This window comes from Canis lupus, chromosome 12 (assembly GCF_011100685.1).
Source record: "Canis lupus familiaris isolate Mischka breed German Shepherd chromosome 12, alternate assembly UU_Cfam_GSD_1.0, whole genome shotgun sequence".
Taxonomy (NCBI): domain Eukaryota; kingdom Metazoa; phylum Chordata; class Mammalia; order Carnivora; family Canidae; genus Canis; species Canis lupus.
This window is the reverse complement of record NC_049233.1, coordinates 4,405,240-4,426,167: the sequence shown is the minus strand read 5'-3', so window position 1 is coordinate 4,426,167 and position 20,928 is coordinate 4,405,240. Positions and strand designations below refer to the sequence as shown.

General features: G+C 46.6%; 1 protein-coding gene across 12 annotated transcripts in view; it reads right to left on the bottom strand.

The window, feature by feature from the left end:
- Positions 1-20,928, bottom strand: part of ANKS1A (ankyrin repeat and sterile alpha motif domain containing 1A) — a 179,076-nt gene that overhangs the window by 25,530 nt on the left and 132,618 nt on the right. For all 12 annotated transcript variants that reach the window (XM_038553806.1, XM_038553802.1, XM_038553803.1 and 9 more), the window contains one exon: positions 4,077-4,143. In XM_038553806.1, the coding sequence (XP_038409734.1) occupies positions 4,077-4,143 (67 nt within the window). The remainder of the gene's footprint in view (positions 1-4,076; positions 4,144-20,928) is intronic.

The window sequence follows — 20,928 nt, the reverse complement described above, 5'->3', positions numbered from 1 at the left end:
AGTGATAAAGACAGCAACTGTCCTCCCTGGGTCTCCTGATCTTGACGTTCTCCTCTGAGGGCAAGTGGGGAAGGGACGACATGTATCTGCTCTGCTCACGGCGGACAGGGGCGTGTGGTGGGGTGGGGAGGAACCGAGTTCAGCCCTCCCTACAGACCTAGGCTGAGCACCTAAACCCCACCTGCTTCTCCAGTTCTCCTGGGTAAGAACGGATGAAAGAAGGGAAAAAGAGCAAGGAAGGAAAAAGAAGAACCAACTATGAAAACATCACCTCCAGAGAACTCTTGACACGGTGAAAGTCATTCTGTTGTTCCTGGCACTTTCTGCCCTTCGAGGCGGGCCAAGGCCAACTGGCCTGGTTATCTGGGAGCCCCTGGCAACCCACTGTCCTAGGCTCCCCTTCCTCTGTCCTCTGCAGAACAGCTGGTGGTCTGGGACCCGGCGGCCTCCCGATGCACGCTGCAGCAGCCCTCCGAGACGCTGGGTGCCCTGCCCTTGAGTGGGGCTGTCTGCTCCAGGGAACCTAGGCGGCAGGCTCTTGTGTGTCTATGAAGTCAAGTGTCCCCGGCTGCTGATTCATTCCTGCTTGTAATCCCCCAGCCAGGCAGCTGTGGTCCTGCTGCCGGTGGATGTGTGCCCTCACAGAACGGCAGCAGAGTGCTTTGTCTGGAGGCTCCTGGGCTCCACGCTGCCTGCTGCCGGCCCCACAGCCCTCGCTCGCTCTCATAATGTCTGGCCCTCCCCCTCTCCCCTCCCCATCACCCTCCTCCCTTCCACGCTCAGGAAAATACATCAGGGATCGGACATCGGAGCAGAAGCTGCTGCTGCCGCCACCAAGAGAGAAGGACACGGCAGCACAAGCACCAGAGCAAAATGACAGGTTCCTCAGCATCTCATGTCGGCTGACACACATGCGTATGAAAGGCGGAGATGGAGGAGACTCTACCTGCAGCTCAAGGGGCTGGAAACAGCTTATCGGGGGCAGAAGGCACATTCCTACAGTTTGGGCCATTAGCTTCTAGGACAGCCAGAGAAGGGGACAGAGGAATGACACGGCCCTGAGGGCACAGCCCACAGGTGAAGTGACCCCCCTACCCCACTCACCATGTAAGAAAGAGTGTGCCTCCCTGCCAAGAGGAAAAGCCATGGGGCATCACAAAAACGGCAATGAAATAAAGATGTTACACCTAATATTCCTCAGGTGAGCGAGCGTACTCAACAACTTGGCAAGAGACTTCTCTTGGGGCCTCTCGGAGCCCAAGGGAGAAGCACCAGGCCCAGAGCAGGCTCCTCACAACCTAGAGGAGGACATGGGAGGGGAGGTGCCAAGGTAAAGGACCAAAGCCCAAGTACAGCTGTGAAGACAGCGAAGGGAACATGTAGAAACAAAGACCCTGGGACCATAGGTCACCTCTAAACATGCTGGGGGGTACCTACAGCTCAACAGGCTGTAGATGGCCCTGGCGAAGAAGGGGGCTCTGTGTGCAGGGAGGTCAGGCTCCGGAAGGAGCCTGCATTGAACGGCTACTCAACAGCTAAAAGGCTGGCTTTAGCAAAAGAAAGCAAGTGATCTCTTCTGCTGCTCCACACACAAGCTTTTGTTGAAAGCAGCCAGGGGGCCTGGGCCAGGAGGAAGGCATCCCTTCCTGGGACTCCTGACAGCAGAATGAGTTGTGAAACCTGTCTGTTGGGGATTTGGGTAACTAGGTCCATTGCTGGCAGCTGAGGTTCCCAAGGCCCAAGACAAGAATAAGACTCCAGTTCCTCTTAGGGTCTCATCCTTCAGGACATGTCCTCTGCAAAACCAGTCACACTGAGCAATACTATGCTTGTTAATGGCTTCCTGCTGGAAGGCCTGCTCCTCTTCTTCCTAGGCTGGCAACCCCAGAGCCCAGGCCTCTTCTAGATCCAGAAATCTAAGGACAATCTGGACCCTGCTACTGACCATTCAAAATAAATAAGAATTCTGCTCTGGTCTGAGATGAAGGCTAATGCTCCCTGAGGTCCTGGGGAAAGCCTCTTCCTGACTCATCTGGTAGAAGACAGAGTTCATGGGCAGACAGTTCTACTCTCTCCATGCTTCCTGGCCTGGTAGCAGTACACACACAGTGGGCCAGGACTCTGCAGCTTGGGTGGACGCACCCTCTGTTCAGGTAGCTGTTCTTTTGTGCTTGCCCTGGACTCTCCTAAGGGGCTAGATGGAGGATAGCTCAACTCCACAGTGCTAAAACAGGACCACTGGTTGGGATCCAATGATGTAGGCAGGTAGCCAGACCAGCTCTCACCACTCATATGGGTTTGCAGGGGTAAGAACTGCTGGGTGGGACCCATGGGGCAAGGAAAGAGCTCAGTGTCACCATCTCCGAGAGGGGCTCTTCCAGAAATGTGTTTTTCAGAGGTGCTGCCCCATCTCCTGATTTATCAAAGTTGAGAGGTAATGGCCTACTCTGACCCAAACTCGCAAGCACATGCAGTCCTGGACATGCAGGGGTACAGGGAAGCAGAAAGCAGCTTCAACTGAACTGAATGCTATCTACTCCATTCTTGGCTGCCCCCAAAGCACAGCTTGGAAAACAGGCAACGGTGTTTGTCTCAGTACTGAACATCTATTCCCAACAAACACTTGACTCTTGATAAAGCCCGCATGCTACAACAGAGTGTGAGGTTGTTTGCCTGAGCATGGGGAAACAGAGCCACAAACTCTTAGCCAGCAGAGCCACCTCTGCAGACCCCAGCATGATCCAAGACCAACAGAGACAGACCAAACCCAGCTGGGCCCTCTTTGCTAGGAACCAGGGAAAGAAGGCTGCTGGAGGGAAGAGGCTCCAGGAATCCCAGGTGGAAAAGTGGTAGAGGGAGACAAGCCAGGGGAGCAGATGCCCCTCTCCTTTAGGTTTTTCAGTACAATTAAGTAATTATTTCATGGACAAAAACCAAGCAGATCTACTGTTTACCTCTTCTGCTCAAGTATTTGTATAGAGTACTCATTCCCAACAAATCCATGAGGCAGGTACTCTTATTCAAATGTTGAAGATAGAGAATTGGGGGCTTAGGGAGACTAAGTGACTCGCCCAAGACCTGTATGTAACCCATGCTCTTTCCACAAGCACTGATATACTTGTCCCCACCCCTCAGACTTCCTGACACGGCCAGAGGAATGAGAGGGGTCACAGGTCAATCCTGGATGCAGCCTCCTGAGTGAGCAGGGAATACCATCCCTTCAGTTAGAGAGGCATTTCCTCAAAGATAGGGAGAGGCCAGGCCCCATGAAGCTGTTCTCAGCAGGGGTTCTGGCAGCAGGATGGTCTACAGATGCTTAAGGATAAGGTGTGAGATTTGCTCTAGCTAAGAGGCACCTTTAGAAAGGTCACCTCACTCGAGAAAATAACACAACCACAATTCCATTATCAAAGAAAACAGCTCAGATATGGCCTCTCTAGCTGCCTGCTTCAAACAAAGGAAAATGAGGCAGGCCTCACCCCATAGGGCTTTGAAAAGAAAACAATGTCCAGAGTAGCAGTGATCTGGAGTAAAAATGATGAATGACTAAATAAATGTAAAAATGAAGAAAAAGACAAGGAGGAGCGGCAAAGCCACTCCCTCTGGGTGATACAGGCTAACAGTCTGAGCCCACTGATCCAACCCAACACTGCCACTGCCATGGAGCAGGCAAAGGAGAGCCACTTTCTCACGAAGGGCTAGTGCCAGACCTGTCTGGGAAGCTGGAGAGACCAACGCTGAGGTACACTCCAATATGGGCCAATTGAAAAAAGCCTATATTTACAGAAATAATTATGGATAAGTGACAACCTTTAAAGAGAGAGAGAGAGAGAGAGAGAAACTTTCCTAAAAGGCCCGCCAAAAATGCAATTTCCCCTCCAGTATGTAAAAAGTGTCATAGCCCTAAAGTAACAGCTCAATAGGCCATATAGACACATGAGATTCTGAACTGCAAGAGCATGATTCGGGGCTGAGGCTGACCTCTCTCTCACACACCAAATGTCTGTCTTCTGAGTCAGAGGAAAAAACCCAAGCCAGAAAAGAGTCATGGCAAGAACGGCTGCTTGGTACAATACCTGAGATCTTCTTCTGTTCCTGAGAAAAGTCAATTCCTTCTCCAATAGAGCTCATGATTTTCTCAATCTGAAACAGAAGAGGAACAAAGAGAGGCTGTCAGGTTCAGGTTAAACATTGCCAGCTCACCATCAGCGCCTGGGGCGGGGGTGGGAGGGTGGGGAAGCCCTCCAGGTCTCTTCCAGGGAATTCCAAGGTCCAGCACCAACCTGCAAGGGATCAGAACTCTGCCGCACAGACCAAGGCTGTTCTGTGACCACAGCCTAACAGGGGGGTGAAAGACACGCTCCAAAGAGAGGAAGTGGGAAACAACCTGTGCTCAGCTGCTGGAAATGCCAGAGAATCTTCCTTCCAAGGCATTTATGTATCATTCCTTGCAGCAGTTCCCCCAGCCCAGCAGAGACAGGGCACTGGGGCCAACAGCAGGCCAGACCTGGCACATTTCACTGGTCACACCAGAACTTAAATTCCATGAGTAGAGACTTCGCCAACTTGGTCTCGTGCAACACCCCCAGTGCCTAGAGCAGTGCCTGCCAAAATCCTAAGGATTCAACATATAACTGATATTGCCTGACTGCTGGCTCTGAGGTCTGACAATTTTGAGAGCTGGGACCAGCAGAGAACCTGAACACAGGAACCTCTTAGAAGTCAAAAGGAGGTAGGCATGATTTTTTGATCCCTGAAGGTACAGACACGTATCCTTCCTCTGGATCTCAGCAGAGAGAGCTGGTCTCAAAGTACACAATGTCTCCGGCATTGCCCCCTGTGTGGACCACCTGTTCCAGCCATCTGGCTTTGGTCACCCTGAGCCAGATCCAAGACCCCCCACTCCAGGAAATCTGGCCAGGGGCAGGACACAGCAGTAACAAGGAGGCCACCTTCTTTTCCTCTCCTCCCCCTCTTTTGGGTTTGCTGTGATAATGAGCTCATTTGTAGCTTTTTTTCCAAAAAAAAAAAAAAAAAAGAAAAAAAGAAACGAGAACCTTTTGTACCAGAACTTGGATGCCTTTTCCCTCAAGTGTAAGTAAGGAGCCTGGGTCTGACAATCACAACAAACAAACAAACAAACAAAAAACCCAACAACTTTCCAGCCAGCCTCCAGCTGGCAGATAAAGATGGCACATTTGACACCTAGCAGAAGAGCACAGAACAAGCACCGTTGTTCCCTTTGCAGCTGGGAGCTGAGGCTGTTTTCCTCCAGCCACAGAAATGACTGCCTACCCAGCAGTCACCTGATGGCCTGTTGACAGGCATGGTGAACTCCATCCCTGAGCTCAGCAAGAGCCAAGAGAAACACAACACATCTGACCTGTGGAGCACAGGGAGGTGTGCCTCTGCTTACTGGCCCCACAGTGCAGAGGCTGGCAGAGAAATGGGCGGTACCACAGCAGGTCTGCCCTGTCCCTGGAAGATAATGCCCTCCTCCTTCCCTTCCTACTGTATCACTTTCTTTGGCCTCCCCTGCCCCCATTTCAAGAGCTGCTTCCTTCAACGGACAGCATGGTGCAATGTCCACCCATGTGGACAGGCTAGCATGTTCACCCTTTCCCAGCCTCAGTTAAATCTACAAAAACAGGCATGGGTCTTGCCTCCGGTAAGTGGTTGTTGTATGGATTAAAAGTAGCATCTGGCCAAAGACCTGGCTTAGTAGATACCCAGTAAAAGGCTCATTTGTTTTCCACTTCCCTTCTGTTTTTCTCAGAACTCTAATCTAGTAAGACCTTGTTATTTTTAAAATGTTTTTACTTGTATGTTTTGACAAGTCCTACATCTATATGTTCAAAGTTCAAAAGGTACAAAGGTTATTCAGAGAAAAACCTCCCTATCTTTATCTCCCAGCTGTCTAGCTCTCCTCTCTGCAGAAACTGGTATAACTAGTTTCTTAAGTATGCTTCCAGATGACTGTTGCAGTCACATGTAAGTAAACATATAAAGATATTCTACTCCCATACTAAGAGGATGTCTATATATGCTGTTCTGCATCTTGTTCTCTAATAATACATTGGAATTCTTTCCACGGTTCATAAGAACATCTTTTTTTTTTTTTTTTTTTTAATGGATAAGGTATGTCTTCCAGTGTGTGGCTATTTATTTAACCAGTCCCTTGGTGGGCACATGTGTAGTTTCCAATCTTTTCGATTCTCAACAGTGCCATGACTATTCTATACACATTTGTAGAACAAACACATGTAAGGGTATCTGTAGGATAAATCCTAATTTCTCTCTTGACAGTTCTTCCAGGCACAAAATCTGGAATTTGCAGCAGGGACCCCACAAGTCATATAATCTCAACTCCAACTCCATGTCTAATTTTGCTAAGGGCCTTCTAGAGATGGGACACTTGTTATCTCTCATCAGTTTGTCCTATTTGCAGAAAGTGCCAAATTTGTAACATCTGTCTTTTTACAGATTCAAACTTTTTTTTATCCAACTTCAACCCACTGGTCTGGTTATTCCCCTAGAGCACCTCCTCTTTCACAGGGAAGGCTTAGGGATATTGGTAGACAGCTTTTAGTTTTACAGACCAAGATGCTCCCCCACACAGAGGCTGCACTGAAAAGCCTGGGTTACTCAGATCACAGAACCCTCCACACTGGGCAAAGAGCAGGTACTCTGTAGATATCTGCTGATGTGCCTTCCTTGCCCTTTTCTATATTTATAGGAGAAAATTAGGGTCCTCGGAGGGCACTTGGGTGGCTCAGTCAGTTGGGTATCCGTCTCTAGATCTCTAGATTTCGGTTCAGGTCATGATCTCAGGGTCTGGAGAGATTGAGCTCCAAATCTGGCTCCACAGGGAGCCTGCTTCCCCTCCCTCTTTCCTTTGCCCCTCCCCGCCTGCTTGTGCTCTCTCTCAAATAAATAAATAAATCTTAAAAAAAAAAAAAAAAAGTATGGTGGTCCAGGTGAGAAAACTTTTTCCTACATGGTAGTGGAGAGGGGATGATGGGTCCTTTTCCCTGGAATGGCTCCACCAGGCTATGGATCCCTCTTTCAGGCTAAAGAGGGTATAGGTGGGAAGATCACCACTGCAAGAACCATGAGGGTTAGAAGAAAGCATGTTTTACTTGCCCTTTTACTCCCTTGGCTTGGCTCTTCTTAAATAGGCAACCTACTGAATGAATGAAACAAGTAGGATGGGGGGAGTTTCCACTTACTTAGAGCCAGTAGTGAAAAAGCTGTTTTCCCAAGGCCATGCAGAGTGTCAAGGGAGAAAGAGTTGAAATAGAGGATGATCCCAAGTAGCTTTTCATATAAAGTCAAGTCACCTACAGTACATATTTCATTGTCCTCATAATCACCTGACATCCAAAGCACCTGCAGACCTAACCAATCAATGCCTCCTGGCCCAATTCATGAGATTTTGCCAAAGGGCCTTTTGAAATCACAATGAACAGAACACCCTGCTGCTTCTTTGCTCTGTTCCTTCCTGCCTGCCTGCCCCAGGAGTCACTCTCACACCAACTACAAAGGGCTAGGGACAGCCCATGTTTCCACAGCCTACCCTCTGGTGGGGGTATGCAAGGACACTCACAACTGTTTCATTGAAACTGTACACTATGCTTTGTTGTCCTGTGAACTGTAGTAGCTAAGTCAAACTGAGAAGATTCTAGTTTATAGAGGAACTAGGAGTACTCAGCAACTTATTGACAGTTTATAACCAAGCACCCCTTCCTGTCTTGGTGGAGACACAGGCCTAGGAGGAATATTGGTAGTGAAGGGGTCCTATTTGGGCAGAGACTGGCAGATGCCCACCCGGACACTAGAAGCACTGAGCTGTCTGGGGCTGTGATCCTATCCAGCCCCTCAATCTGGGCTGGGGACACAGGAAGAAGCTGCACCTCATTTTCTGTCTCTGCCATACCCTCCATGGCCTAGAACCAGTAGAGACAGAATATGGTCACTTCAGTCTAGACAAAGAGGAGCTGTCACAGAAAAGAGATTCCATTCTGATCTATATGCTTTGTGTAGTTTCACCATTTAGGCTTGAGTTTAAAACCAATCTGATTAGGCTGTTTTCCCAGAAATGTTCTGCATCTCAAGGAAGAAAGAGACAGGTGGAATGTCATGGAAAGGCACAGTTCAATGTTCTCTTTACTGGTATGTTGGCGGAGAGATAGACAATGGCCACACTTTAATATTGCACTTCACATAAGCTCTATAGGGAACTTGTTTGTGTTTGGTAAGGTAATGCCTGAAATTTATCACCATGATGGATACATGTATTTTAAAAATGCTTGGAAATATTCCATTTCAGAATGCATTCAGGATCAGACTCTTCCCTCCCACCCCCACTAGGGATGTATAATCATATTCCCCATGTGGCTGAAAAATAAGAACAAACACTAGAGATACTGCTGTTCAGGTCTGCTGACATGTGCTTGTTTAGAACACAGGATCCTGGGTGCTCAAAAGCTGGCAATGGGAGGTGATATTCTATATACAGATAAAGAGGCCTCCATACCCTATCACTATGCCCTGGCTTCCAGGAACAAGTCAGATTATACTACTCTTTTTATTGGAGTGAGGGGAGGGAGAAGACAGCTGTTGGGGACAGAAATACTTCTCCAGGCACAGGAAGTCCACAGGAGGACCACAAGCCTTGGTGCAACTTGGTGCCAAGGCCTATGTGAAACCTCCCTTCCGGAAGGTGGTACAAGTTAGAAGCAATGGGGCTCCCATTTGTGCCATAGTCAAATATCAGGACAGAGCAATTAGTCTGGTCAACATGCCCATAAGTTTGGGGCTAATGTAGAGGAGAAAGGGAAAGGAATCACCTTTCTCCTATCTTCCTTTGGGGCAAATGGGAACACAAAGGGAGGGGTTTCTGAGATTCACCAGCCACATTTGGCTCCTGATGTCAGACATTCCCTCCCAACCCTCTTTCTGCTGCCTGGGTAGTTCTCAGCTCCCTATGACTCTCCTACCAGTTGGAAAATATGTACTAGTCCCCTTGGGCCTGTACCACCAGAGCTGGAGACTCCTTCTACCTCTCCTTCTGTGCCCCAATGTTTAATATATTATTGGCTCAGGAATACACTCTTGTTTGCACTGTTACTTCCCTGATTAACTGTTCTATGATGTGTCCCAGAGACACATAGACTATAGAATCACTAATGGTAAGGACCCGTATATTGTCTCTTTTAGATTCCACATGGGGCCATGCACAGAGAGAGCTGGCCCACTGGAGGTGGCCGGTGACAAAGAACAGCTACACTGTTAAATGCCCACGTCAGGCTAGTCACCTCACTATTAGAGTAGGAAGGGAGAGGCAGCCGACACTTCTGGACCCCAGCCTCGATTCTCCAACTTCCCTGCCTTCATGTTTCTCTTTCTCCAACTTCCCCAGGTTGCTGGCACAGCAATCTCACACCCTCCAACTACCAGCTGGCCCTTTCCCTCAAAAGTCCTGCAGAGCCTCAACTCACTGCCAAGCAAACGTATTATCCCATTTTTCAGGTGAGGGAATTGGAGCTTTACTCTGCGGGCAGACTCCCAAACTCCTCATGGATGCCACAGCTCTCACTTCTGCTAAGTGCCATCAGTGGCTGAGCCTGCTCCCCCGGTGAGCTCGAGTTCCCTGAGCTGGGGTACCTAGGGGGCAGGCCTTCTCCTCCGGCCAGATGGCTTTGCTTGGACAGCGCTCCCCATTCCCAGGAGCACAGGGCTAAGGAACTGAGCCTTAACCATCTCCATCTCTCTGGCTGCTGTGTCCATGCCATCAGGTGACTGCTGACGTGCAAGTCGGCTGGCTCACTCGTCCAGCTGGGCAAGGAGCCCTAAAGATTGCTGACAGCTGCACTCCTGGGCCCAGAAACCACATAAGAATTCATCACCATCTCTGTCTTATTGCCTCTCAGCAGCAGACAGACTTGCAGCCTAGAGTGGGCTTTGATTCCACATTTGAAAAAGGGTCACTGACCAGGGTCTGAGGTTACTCTTTTCCCTCTCGCCCCACCCCTGAGCAAATTACACACGGCCTCGGGAAAGACAGAGATGGATTGAAGTAAATTATTTGTCCTGATTTTCTAACCTTGCCAACTGCTTTTAGGAGAGGGAGGCAGGAGAGGATGGGGGAGGAGAGAAGAGGGCAGGGAATGAATAAAAGTCTGCCAACAGACAGGGCTGCCTTTTGAGGCAGGGAGGAGGCAGAGGTTGTGGTGGCAGCTCCGCTAGCAATGAGACTTCTTTTCCGCAGAGCACATTGTTAGTGGAGGCTTTAATTGTCTCATCTCAGGGGGGCACACAGATTGCTGCTGTATTTATGGTTGTACCCCTACCCACACTTCCACTTGAATCCCCTTTACATTGTTACCTTCCTTCTCAATCCCTCACTTTTGACCAGGCTGGGAGACCACAGAGTGGTTCTGTTTCAGAAGTGTTTTATACTTGTGTTGCTGACCATCTCACATTAAAGCTGGTGTGCACTTGCCCCAGGCTAGGCTGGTAGAGATGGGAAAGCCAGAGACACTCCTGCTTCCCCACTGCACTTCAGTCCCCAAACCCTCTCTTCCTTCCTCATTCCTACCTTTCACACATCTCTTGGGATACTGACTGGGCCTTGCCCTCCAAAGTAGCTCCCACTCCACTTCTTCCAGCACACTCCAGACCTGGCATCTTTGACAGGGAGGAAGACCTTATGGGCCAACAAGCCTTGCCAACGACCTTCTCATTCTAGAGCAGCCTGCTACCCAGGCATTCTTTAACTCAAAAGGCCCCAAGAAGCTGCTGAAAGAAGAATAAAGTTGGGAGACCTAGATTCCAATTAACTTTATTATTGCTTACCACATAACTCTGGGTTATGTGCCAAATACTGGCTTTAATAAGTGGGATGAGAATCTGAAAGATTAATGAGGATTATGTATCTGAGTTCTATTCTAATCTTCTTTCTATTCAAGAGGAGGCTTATATTCAGGGAGTGGGGAGGAATGAGGAGGAAGTACACACACCTCAGAGACGCTGCAGTTCTCTCACATACCAGGCAACCAGCTTTGAGGACCTTCCTTGGTTTTTCTTTCACTATCACCAAGTAACTAACCTTCCCTTGCTCCCATTCTTCCATAATCGAATTTCATGATTGCATGCAGGCTGTACTGTCAGCCTGGCTATCGATTAAACCAGCCCAAGGAAAACACTCTAAATTTCCATTCAGAATGGATTTCTCCTCCCTAGTGTGGCCCGGGAAAGGATCCTACAACCACCGGCTCCTCAGATTCTGCAGGGGAACATCTGGCTCATAATATGAGGGGAGTCAGATGTAAAACTTGGAAGCACCAAATGACATACACTTAAGATGTTAAAAAAAAAAATTCATATATATTTAATACACTATATTTAATACATTTAATTCATATATATTTAATACCCATCAGCTGCCCTAGATATTATATTTTTATATTTTATAAAAAATTCATATATATTTAATACATTATATTTAATACATTTAATTCATATATATTTAATACCCATCAGCTGCCCTAGATTTTCGGCAAATCTGCAGATTTTTCTGTCTCTGATGCTACAAAATAGGAAGAAGTTAGATAAATTAAGTTGACAGAATTCTCAAAATTCATTTTAAAGCACTAGTTAAAATCCTTCAGATAAGCCTGTTAAAAAACAAAATTCAACTGAGTAAATTTAAAGGTCTAATTGGCTTTACTAAATGATTCATGAATCGAGCAGCATCCCATCTAGCAAGTAGATGAGAGCTCCAAAGAGCTACAGGAAGGGAAAGGATTTTAAAGACAGGACGAGGAAGTCAAAAAACAGAAAAAAGGATTATTTCAGGTAAGGTCACCTTCTTTGGGGGACCAAAGGGTCTTGACAGGTAGATTACCTTGTCTTTCTTTGGGGAATGTCATAGGTTAGCTTATTGGTGCTGACCAGAAAAATTCCAGACTGATCCATTAAGAGTACATTTCTAGAGGAGGTTCAAAGTGCAATTAGGTTAGGTTAATGAAGCCCCAGTCTATGGGCAGCCTGGGTGGCACAGCGGTTTAGCGCCTGCCCTCAGCCCAGGGTGTGATCCTGGAGACCTGGGATCGAGTCCTATGTCAGGCTCCCTGCATGGAGCCTGCTTCTCCCTCTGCCTGTGTGTCTCTGCCTCTCTCTCTGTCTCTGTCTCTCATGAATAAATAATTAAAAAAAAAAAAAAAAAAGCCCCAGTCTGGTGACCTGGCCCAGTGGATGCCATTTTGGGCCTGCCTGTGGTTTTGTTTTTAACAAGCCTTACACAAAAGCACACACATGCATTGATTCCATTTATAAAGTTCTAGAACAGGGAGAACTAATCTATGGAGATGGAAAAATTTCAGAAGAGTAGTTGTTGGGTGTAAGGGAGTGGTAAGGAGTACCTGGGAAGGGGCATGAGGGACTTTCTGGGTTTATGGCAATATTCTGCATCTTGGTAGGAATTTGGGCCACACAAAGATAGGTATCTATCAAAACTCAGGGAATGGTAGAGTTGCCTCTCCCCCCAAACCCTATGAACAAGTATCTCTCAAACTCTAGTTAGTGGTACACATGGTTAAACTGTTTAGGGGTGAAATGTATGACGTCTGTAAGTTACTCTAAAGTGCATCAAAAAATAGGCAATTTCTAAGTGGACTGGGGGATGGGTTGATGTGAGATAAAACAAGTATAGTAAATTGCAATTGTAGAATCTAGGCTCCGGGTGGTGGATATACAGGTATTCACTATTTGAGTCTCTTTCAAGTTTATGCAAGTTCAAAAATTTTCAGAATAAAAGACTGGGAAAAATATTTCTTTCAGGATCACATCTTTTAGAAAACAATAAATTTTAAGATCAACACTGATGTGAGTTTCATCATTTGTAATGAACTCCACTCAACATGCTAATAAGCAGAGACATTGCCCAGCAGGCAAAGGAAACAAACAGAAAGGAATGTGGGAAAGCTGACTTTACCATTATTCCGTGTCACCAGGCTTTCAGGGTGAAGGGCTCTCAGCATAGCTTCTCTGTTGTGGTGTGGCTTTCTCTATTCTGGAACCCAGGCTAACCTCAGTCTTGACAGTCTGAAAGCTCAATTATCAGTGTTCCCAAGGATGAGAGCAAACCCTGGGAAACTGGTTCATATTAATCTGACTCAAAAAGACCCTGATCCCTCCATCGTTGACTTACATCGGCATGATAAGTAGTACATTAGAATACTCAGCTAAGAGAATGCACTTGTATCCTCTATGGCCTGAATCAATAAAATGAGATCAAATCCGCCCTCAGAACACTGACAGGACAAGGGAAACGGGGGTGGATTGTGTAGAGAGCTTACTTACTAGATGATCCCTTTCCTACTTCGGGAGGTCGTCTTTCCTGAAAATCGAATTTGGGTGCTCACAGTAAGGTATCCTTTGGAAAGTGTTTTTTTTTTTTTTTTTTTTTTAAGATTTTATTTATTTATTCATGAGATACACACAGAAAGAGGCAGAGACATAGAGGGAGAAGCAGGCTCCTTGCAGGGAGCCCAATGTGGGACTTGATCCCTGGACCCAGGATCACTCCCTGAGCCGCAAAGGTAGATGCCTAACCACTGAACCATCCAGGCGTCCCTGGAAAATACTTTTGATCAACATTACCACTCGGGCCTTCTAGGGTTGTTAGGTCCCAGGGCCAGGTTCTGTCAGTGGGGGCACTCTGCTCTGAGCATTGACTAAGTACACTGCCAGTGGTTTGCTTCGTCCTGACAGTCAGCCCAGGGTAGAGCTCTCATTCTGCCCACTTTACAGAAGAGGAAACCAAATATTTAGAGAAGTTAAATAACACCCATGGTCAGAGTTCTAGAAATACAGAACCAGTGCCCAACTCATTATTTTTCTAGCTCATGCTGTCCAGCTTACTTAAGGCTTAGCTTCTGCTCTATTAAAGCTCAGGGCACAATTTCAAATACACGGGACTGGGAAACACTAAATGGGGTTTGCACAGTGGAGAAAAGAACCAAGACTTTGGAATAAAAAAAATTCTGAAGATCCTCTTAAAATCAGTTGCAGAACCTTAAGTCATTTAACTTCAATTTCCTCTTCCATTAAGTGTGGAAAAATTCCTCATATATGGGATCACCGCCACGAGCAAACTACTTGACCCCTCTTCAAGCCTCGGTTTCTTCAAAGACAACAACATGAAGATATCAGCACAGGGCCGCTTCACAGTTGCGGGACATTGTACAAGAAGTCTGGTTCCCAGGGGAAGCTGTGATGAGGAGTTCATTTATTATGATACTTGAGCAAGCTCTGCACTGTCTAAAAGAAATGGGGTCCTTGTGTGATTCATTCTTTCCCATCCTGTAGGTGAAGACAAGCTTCTTGCTACTGTAAGCACAGAAAATGAGATTGCTCCTTCTCCCAAGGCAATGTCTGTCTGCCCCTGTTACTGGGAAGCTTTGGTGTCCTTGTCCTGGGGCCATAGCAGAAACTACCAAGGAGCATTGTAAAGTTAAGTCCTTGGAAAAAATAGGGTTGAGCCTAAGAGTCATTTAGATTCCACTCTGGAACCCACTTGGCCAGATGTAAGGATTGCTTACATTGAGAAATGTCTGTGGATCTTATAAAAGCACAGATGCCAGGCAAACAGCCCAGACAGTCCTACTCTGTTGCTCATTTCAGTTTATAGAGATTAGAAGGGGTCTGCACTCATGATTCACATTCATCTGGTTCCAAAATAAGCAGAAGTCTACCTTAAAAACAAGTTAATCAAAACCCAGGTTCCTCTGTTTGTTTTGTTAAAAAAAAAAAAAAAAAAAAAAAAAGAAGGGACAAACCAGAGGGAAAGGGCTTCCTTCTGGCAGAAAATGTTTAGAACGTGCTGTGTGAACAATAGCTCACTTCCTGGACACTCAGCTGGAGGCTGCTTCTCCATTCAGGACAAAACGTTTCATGTGAGGGAGGTGCCGCTTTTCTATAAGGGAGCTCTTTGGCAAGAACACGGAGGACCCAAGACAACACTGGAAAGAGGAGAGGGAGGGAGAGGAAGCAGGGTCTCAATTCAGCCTGGCAGAGGTAGAGGTGAGGCCTAGAGGCCATGGTGCTGCCGGCATGCCCTGTGTCTCTGAGGAAGCTGGCTCCCGCAGGGCAGGGTCAGCAGGCAGTAAAGACAGGCAGATTGTGGAATCAGCAGGGCCATCTGCAACAGAACTAATGACATCTACCTCCCAGGTCCGTTAATGACCTCTACCTTGCTGACTGAAATGCACACTGGCTATTCCCCTCAGTAAACTCATGCCCACATTCCCAGCCCGCAGGATTCTCCTGAGCGCACCTGCAGGTCTTCTGCTTCTACCCACTGGGTGTACCACTTACCAAGGATCAGTTGGGATCTTTTCCTAAACTGTTTAGGACGGTTGTATATTTGTTGATGAGAACAGAAAATTTAATTAAACGTTACATAAATGATGGAATGAGCAGAGAAATAGCAGTTTCTGTGACAATCAAGTGGAAGCTTTGAAGAGACCCAACAATAGAATCATTTTTAAAAATACGCTCTTGGATTAGGCATCGTTGGAGAAATAAACTACAAAACATCCTAAAAGGATTCTATACTCCAATTGTTTCATAAATGGCTAAATTCTTGCTTTACTTTTAAGAAATTTGAGCTGGAGGTATTAACCAGTGATGTTTTAGGACTGTGATTCATGGAACAGAGTGGACAGAGAACTCCAAATTAGCAGGTCAATAGGGGAAGAAAAGTCTCCAGCTCCACATCAAAAAATGGGGACTCCCACCTATCCGTTTTGGGTTAAATTAAAATGTTTGTATTCTCTTTAAAAGTGATTTCCTCCTTTAACAGAGTTTTGTAATTACTCCCGTCCCAAGTCTCCACATAGAAAGCCTCTGTGGGGAGCCAGCAGCAGTGCCCGATAAACACTAGCGCATCATGGATACTGGGAGCCCGGACACACCGTAATTCACAAACTGCTTTCATTATCAAATAAGTCTAAACACCAGAGACCCAGAACCCCTCTCTGGCTTCTTCTTTCTGAAAAGCCTCTCCACTGAGGGCTGGTAAACAAACCTAGGTGAATCCCAGAGTACTCTCAGCCCTTCCTTCTTCCTCACTGCAGTTCCTGTTTGCACAATGCCTTATGCCTTCACTAATCACTGCCAGGGGCCAGGGCCAACCAGCTAGGGCCGTGTGAGTTACAGATCAAAGGCAATAGCAAGTCATGGCCTCTTACATTCTATCCACTCAGAGGCTATCTTAGGCAAGTCAAATTTCCAGCCACCATTCACTTGCACACAGCACTTGGTAGCAGGAATTCCTGGCAGCCCAGATCTCAAACTGGAGCTCTGAGACAGAGAGTCACCAGGCTAACTAAGATCCTTCCCCTCCACATGGTACCCTTTACCTACCCTGAGTCTTCCAAGTCTTTTACATGTTTTCTGAAGCTCAAGGGCATCTAAGGTCACCCTAAAGTAAAAACCTGAGCTAGGAACTAGTCTGTGCCCTGCCCTACCCATCAGGGAGTCCAAAAAACTATGGGAATGGCATCCTTATATCCCCCAAGTATACTCATGGGGGTAAGATATGTGGAACAACCTCATGAGGAAGAAGTCAGTCAGAGGAGCCAAGGAAAGAACTGGTTTATTAATGTTTGAGTAATACCCAGGATAATTATTGCCTTAAATATTTCCAATAACTCTCTTATCCATGAGAATAAGGACATGGAGGATGATTACTTTCTGGGTAGGAAGGCAGAATTTGAGACCAGGGACAATGGTGCACCTGGGATATCTGACCCTGGTCGGAGGCCTAATGGTGGTGTCTACCTCTTACCCCACCCTACCTACCAACCTACATCCCTGCTGCTTGAGAGATCCCAAGCCCGAGCTGGGCAGGCCTCTTCTCTCTCAATTTCTCTGTGGTCCCCAAATCCTCACCCTATGATTCTGTCCAGGACTAGCTCAAGTCATCCATGCTTATCCACATTGTGTGCAGTCTAACATAAACAAGTTTTGGGGGTCAGAGCAAGGCTCTCTCCTTGGATTGTCCCTCTGGCAAAATGCAGAACCTACCTGAACCTCGTCTATAAATTTGGATGATGACACCTGCTTCACACTAAGGTATGGGATTAAATGTGGTAACATGGGTAAGTGGCTGGCACACAGCTGGTGTTTGAAAAGCACGGTTCCCTGCCAGCACCCTTTCTGGACTAATTGCATCTAAGGTCATTGTTTTAGGATCTCTGGGCAGAGGCAGCCCAGCTATACTATACTAATGCAAACATCTCACATATAGTCTGAGGATGATCCCTGGTCCTTCAACATGTGCACGCCATGCCCCTTCAGCTCCTTCTGTATTTCCCATGGGGGTTCCTAGCCAGTACCCAGCACTGAACGGGTGTAGTCAATACCCAGTGGAAAAACAGATGAAGAGCCTTTAAAGTGGTTACATCTAACCGATTCTTAGGGAGGGATGGGTTTAGAACAATCCATCTCTCTTGGATCTGAGATTTTTTTTTCCCCAAAGAGAAAATGAGAGGAGGAAAGTGGTAGCTTTCCCAGATATGTGGAGTCTTTCCACCTAACATGCCTCCATCTGCACCCTCACTGTCTCACTGCTAAACTCCTCAGTCAACAACCTCTATTATCAGTCCTAGGCTGGCCTCCACAAGTAACTGTGTTCTTTCCTCTTGAAAAAATGAAGTATTTCTTAAATTCCAAAGGGTCTATTTTATAATATTATGATTTCAGACATCAGGAAGAAATAACTCATCCATAAGCCCACCACCCACTGTAGGAAATAGAACACGGTCACTAAACAGCATGCCTTTCCTAAGCCACTGCCTCCCTTCCATGCTCCTCTGGGCCATGGGCCTCTTGGATTAAATGCTATCACCCCCTTGGCTTTTCTTTGGAGTTTGCCATCCATGTCAGTATTCCTAAAGCATGTCAGTTGCCATCTCACTTGATATCCTTGAATTAGCCCAATAAATTCTGAGACGCTGGCTCAAGGTCAGATGCTCTCTTTGACTGCAGGGGGAGTGGGAGGCCTTGGAAAGGATCCAGCAGCTGAAGAAAGAACACTGGTAAAGGGAGAGCCATAAGCCCTTGCTTCTCAGTGGGCTGGCAGGGCAAGGTCACAGTCTTCTGGGACTCCTGAGAGAAGCTATTCCCTATATGGGCAGCAGCATGAAACTGTGTGGGCTAAACTTACATGTTCAAATATACAACCACATCATATAACCAGAAAAAACACAGCCTTTTCAAAACAGTCTCACTGAAGACTGCCTGCACCAGAAGAAGCCCTGTGGACTTGCACCCTTGGGCCTGTTACCAAGGGAGCTTTGCAATTACAGAGTGCACGAATATTCTCAGGAAGATCATCAATAAAAGTGGCATACAGGGAGAAGAAAGGCAGAAAAGATGGACATGCTGTACTCTCCACATTGCAAAACCTTTGGTCTGGGAGATCCCCAGGCCACCCACCAAAGACCATCTCTAGCCTCAGCCTGCACCGAGATTCCCGAGCAACCACAACCAACCAGGCTCAACTCTTTTGCAAGCATTTATCACTGCCAAGAACTGTTCTCTAGGGGCTTTGCATGCAGGCCCAGGAGGTAGGGAGCTATGCATAGCCTCAAGACAACAACCTCATGAGGAAGAAGTCAGTCAGAGGAGCCAAGGAAAGAACTGGTTTATTAATGTTTGAGTTAATACCCAGGATAATTATTGCCTTAAATATTTCCAATAACTTTATAACATCTCCATTGTTGGCCACTTATTGGCTATTTCTTCTGGCCTCTGAGTTTTCCATTTTTGTTACCAGCAGTAAAAAGAGGACTGTGTGGCTATTTCAGTTATAGCAAAACTGGGGAGACCCTGGAAAACTTTGTCATTTCCTCATAGAGTGCTGGAATAAGACGAGAGAGGGAAGAGACAGAGGGCAGGCCATCTAGCCTGAACAGGCGTGCCAATCCCTTAGGCCTAGAGGAGAGAATGAATGGGACAAGGAGAAGCTTGTTGAGGCCCCCAAGAGTCCCTGGCAAAAGATCAGGCAGGGGTTCCAGGAGGGGCTTCCTGGTGCTACCATCAACTGATGTACAGGATACTTTGTCATCTAAGATTCTACCTCTTATCCAATTAAAGGATTGGGCAACACATGAACTGGTGTAGAGAAAGTGTAAGTTTAGACTGAAGGAAGTGTAGTATCCACTGTAGCCATGATCAACAAGAGATTTGTTTTTCTCAAACGTCTTTGAGCTCAGGCTGTCTATGTGTGAGTGTGTGTTTCTGTGTGTGTGCACATGCATCAGAATCTCAAATATGCTCCTACACAGTTGAAAATAAACAGGATGGTTCTAGTCAAAACTGTGAAGTACAAAACTTCTACCCCTTTTTCAAAAATGCTTTGCTCCCAGAAGTGGGAATAAGTGAGTACAGCTGGTACAAGGATCAATGAATTTAGCCGTCTGGACTCATCACCATGCCAGTGGTGACAAAAGGACAGGAAGACATGGCTCTCAGTTTGGCAAGTAAGGAAACAAGGGCTTGGAGAGGCTAAGTAACCTGACCAAGGCAAGGAGATGGGCAAGACAGGGCCTACAACCTTGCTTCCTGCCTCTCTGCTGAGATACCCACTGATTTTGCAAGTTGGGGAAGTGTCAGAACATGGAGCAACCTTTGGGGAAGATACTGAAGCCCCTAGAGGCTGAACCCTGAAGGCAAAGGCCTCAGGTAGAGATGAGTGTTCTTATCCTTAAGTCTCTGCATCCCTGGACACTTGCCTCTGGAAGGAAAATGGCTTCTGGGCAGAGTGTTGCGCTGTCTCACTCCAACAAGGGACACAGGGCAGTGGTCCCTAAACTTAGCAAGTTTGTAGGCCATTTTCCCTCCTAACTGGGATCAAGGGAAAGTTATATGGTTGCCATTTTATTTCTCATGGTAAACAAGGACTTTAGAAATGAACATGATGGAAGTACAAGGGAGAGCTTTATGACAGAGCAGTTCTTATCTTGATTGTGGTGGTGGTTATTACATGAACCTACTACCTAATAAAACCATTAAGAACCATACATGCATGTGTGTGTGCACACATGAACATGTTAAACTGGTGGAATGTGGGTAAGGTGTGTGGATTATACCAATGTAATTTTTCTGGTTCTGATATTGTATGAGGGTTATGTAATATACTACCATTGCAGAGGCTGGGTGAAGGGCACTGGGTGAAGGATCTCTCTGTTATTATTTCCACAACTCCCTGTGAATCTATAATTATTTCAAAATAAAAAACTTGAATATGGGAAAAAAATTAAGTTAACATGAAAATTATCTCCTTCGTTTTATAGAAGAAAGGACAATGAAGCACAAAAAAAGAATAGACATAATCTGAATAAAGACAGCTGGTAACCAAACCCTATCAGTGCTACCATGACATTCCTCATTGTCCTTAGTTTTTTCCTTTTATCATTGACCGGTCAAAACTAGGTTAGGACTACCTCAGTAAGAGTGCAAAATTCTGGTTCCTCTATCCTCTGCAGTCTGGCAAGCAACCACAATGTGCCAACAGATCCACCCAAAGGGAGGCCTGGCACACAGCTCCCTTTCTTCTCAGCCTGGCTGGCTTCTGATCATTCTTTGTAGCCAGGAGAGACTAGAACCCAAGAGTGGGCAAGTCGAGAGTGCTGTTCAGGGTTGGGGGAAAGGGCATGTTAGGCTTTGCTGACAAGAAATTTAAGTTTCTCTTCTGCCTTCTACTCCTCTTACCTAGAATCCTCTGCTTTGCCTTTTCGTCTTTGCACAGTGCCAGACTTTTTTCATTTACTCTATCTTGCCCTCTCCCTGGCTCAGACTCTAAGATCCAGAGTATTCTCACAGCACAGTCTCCCTTCCTCCTGACACCATCCTTGG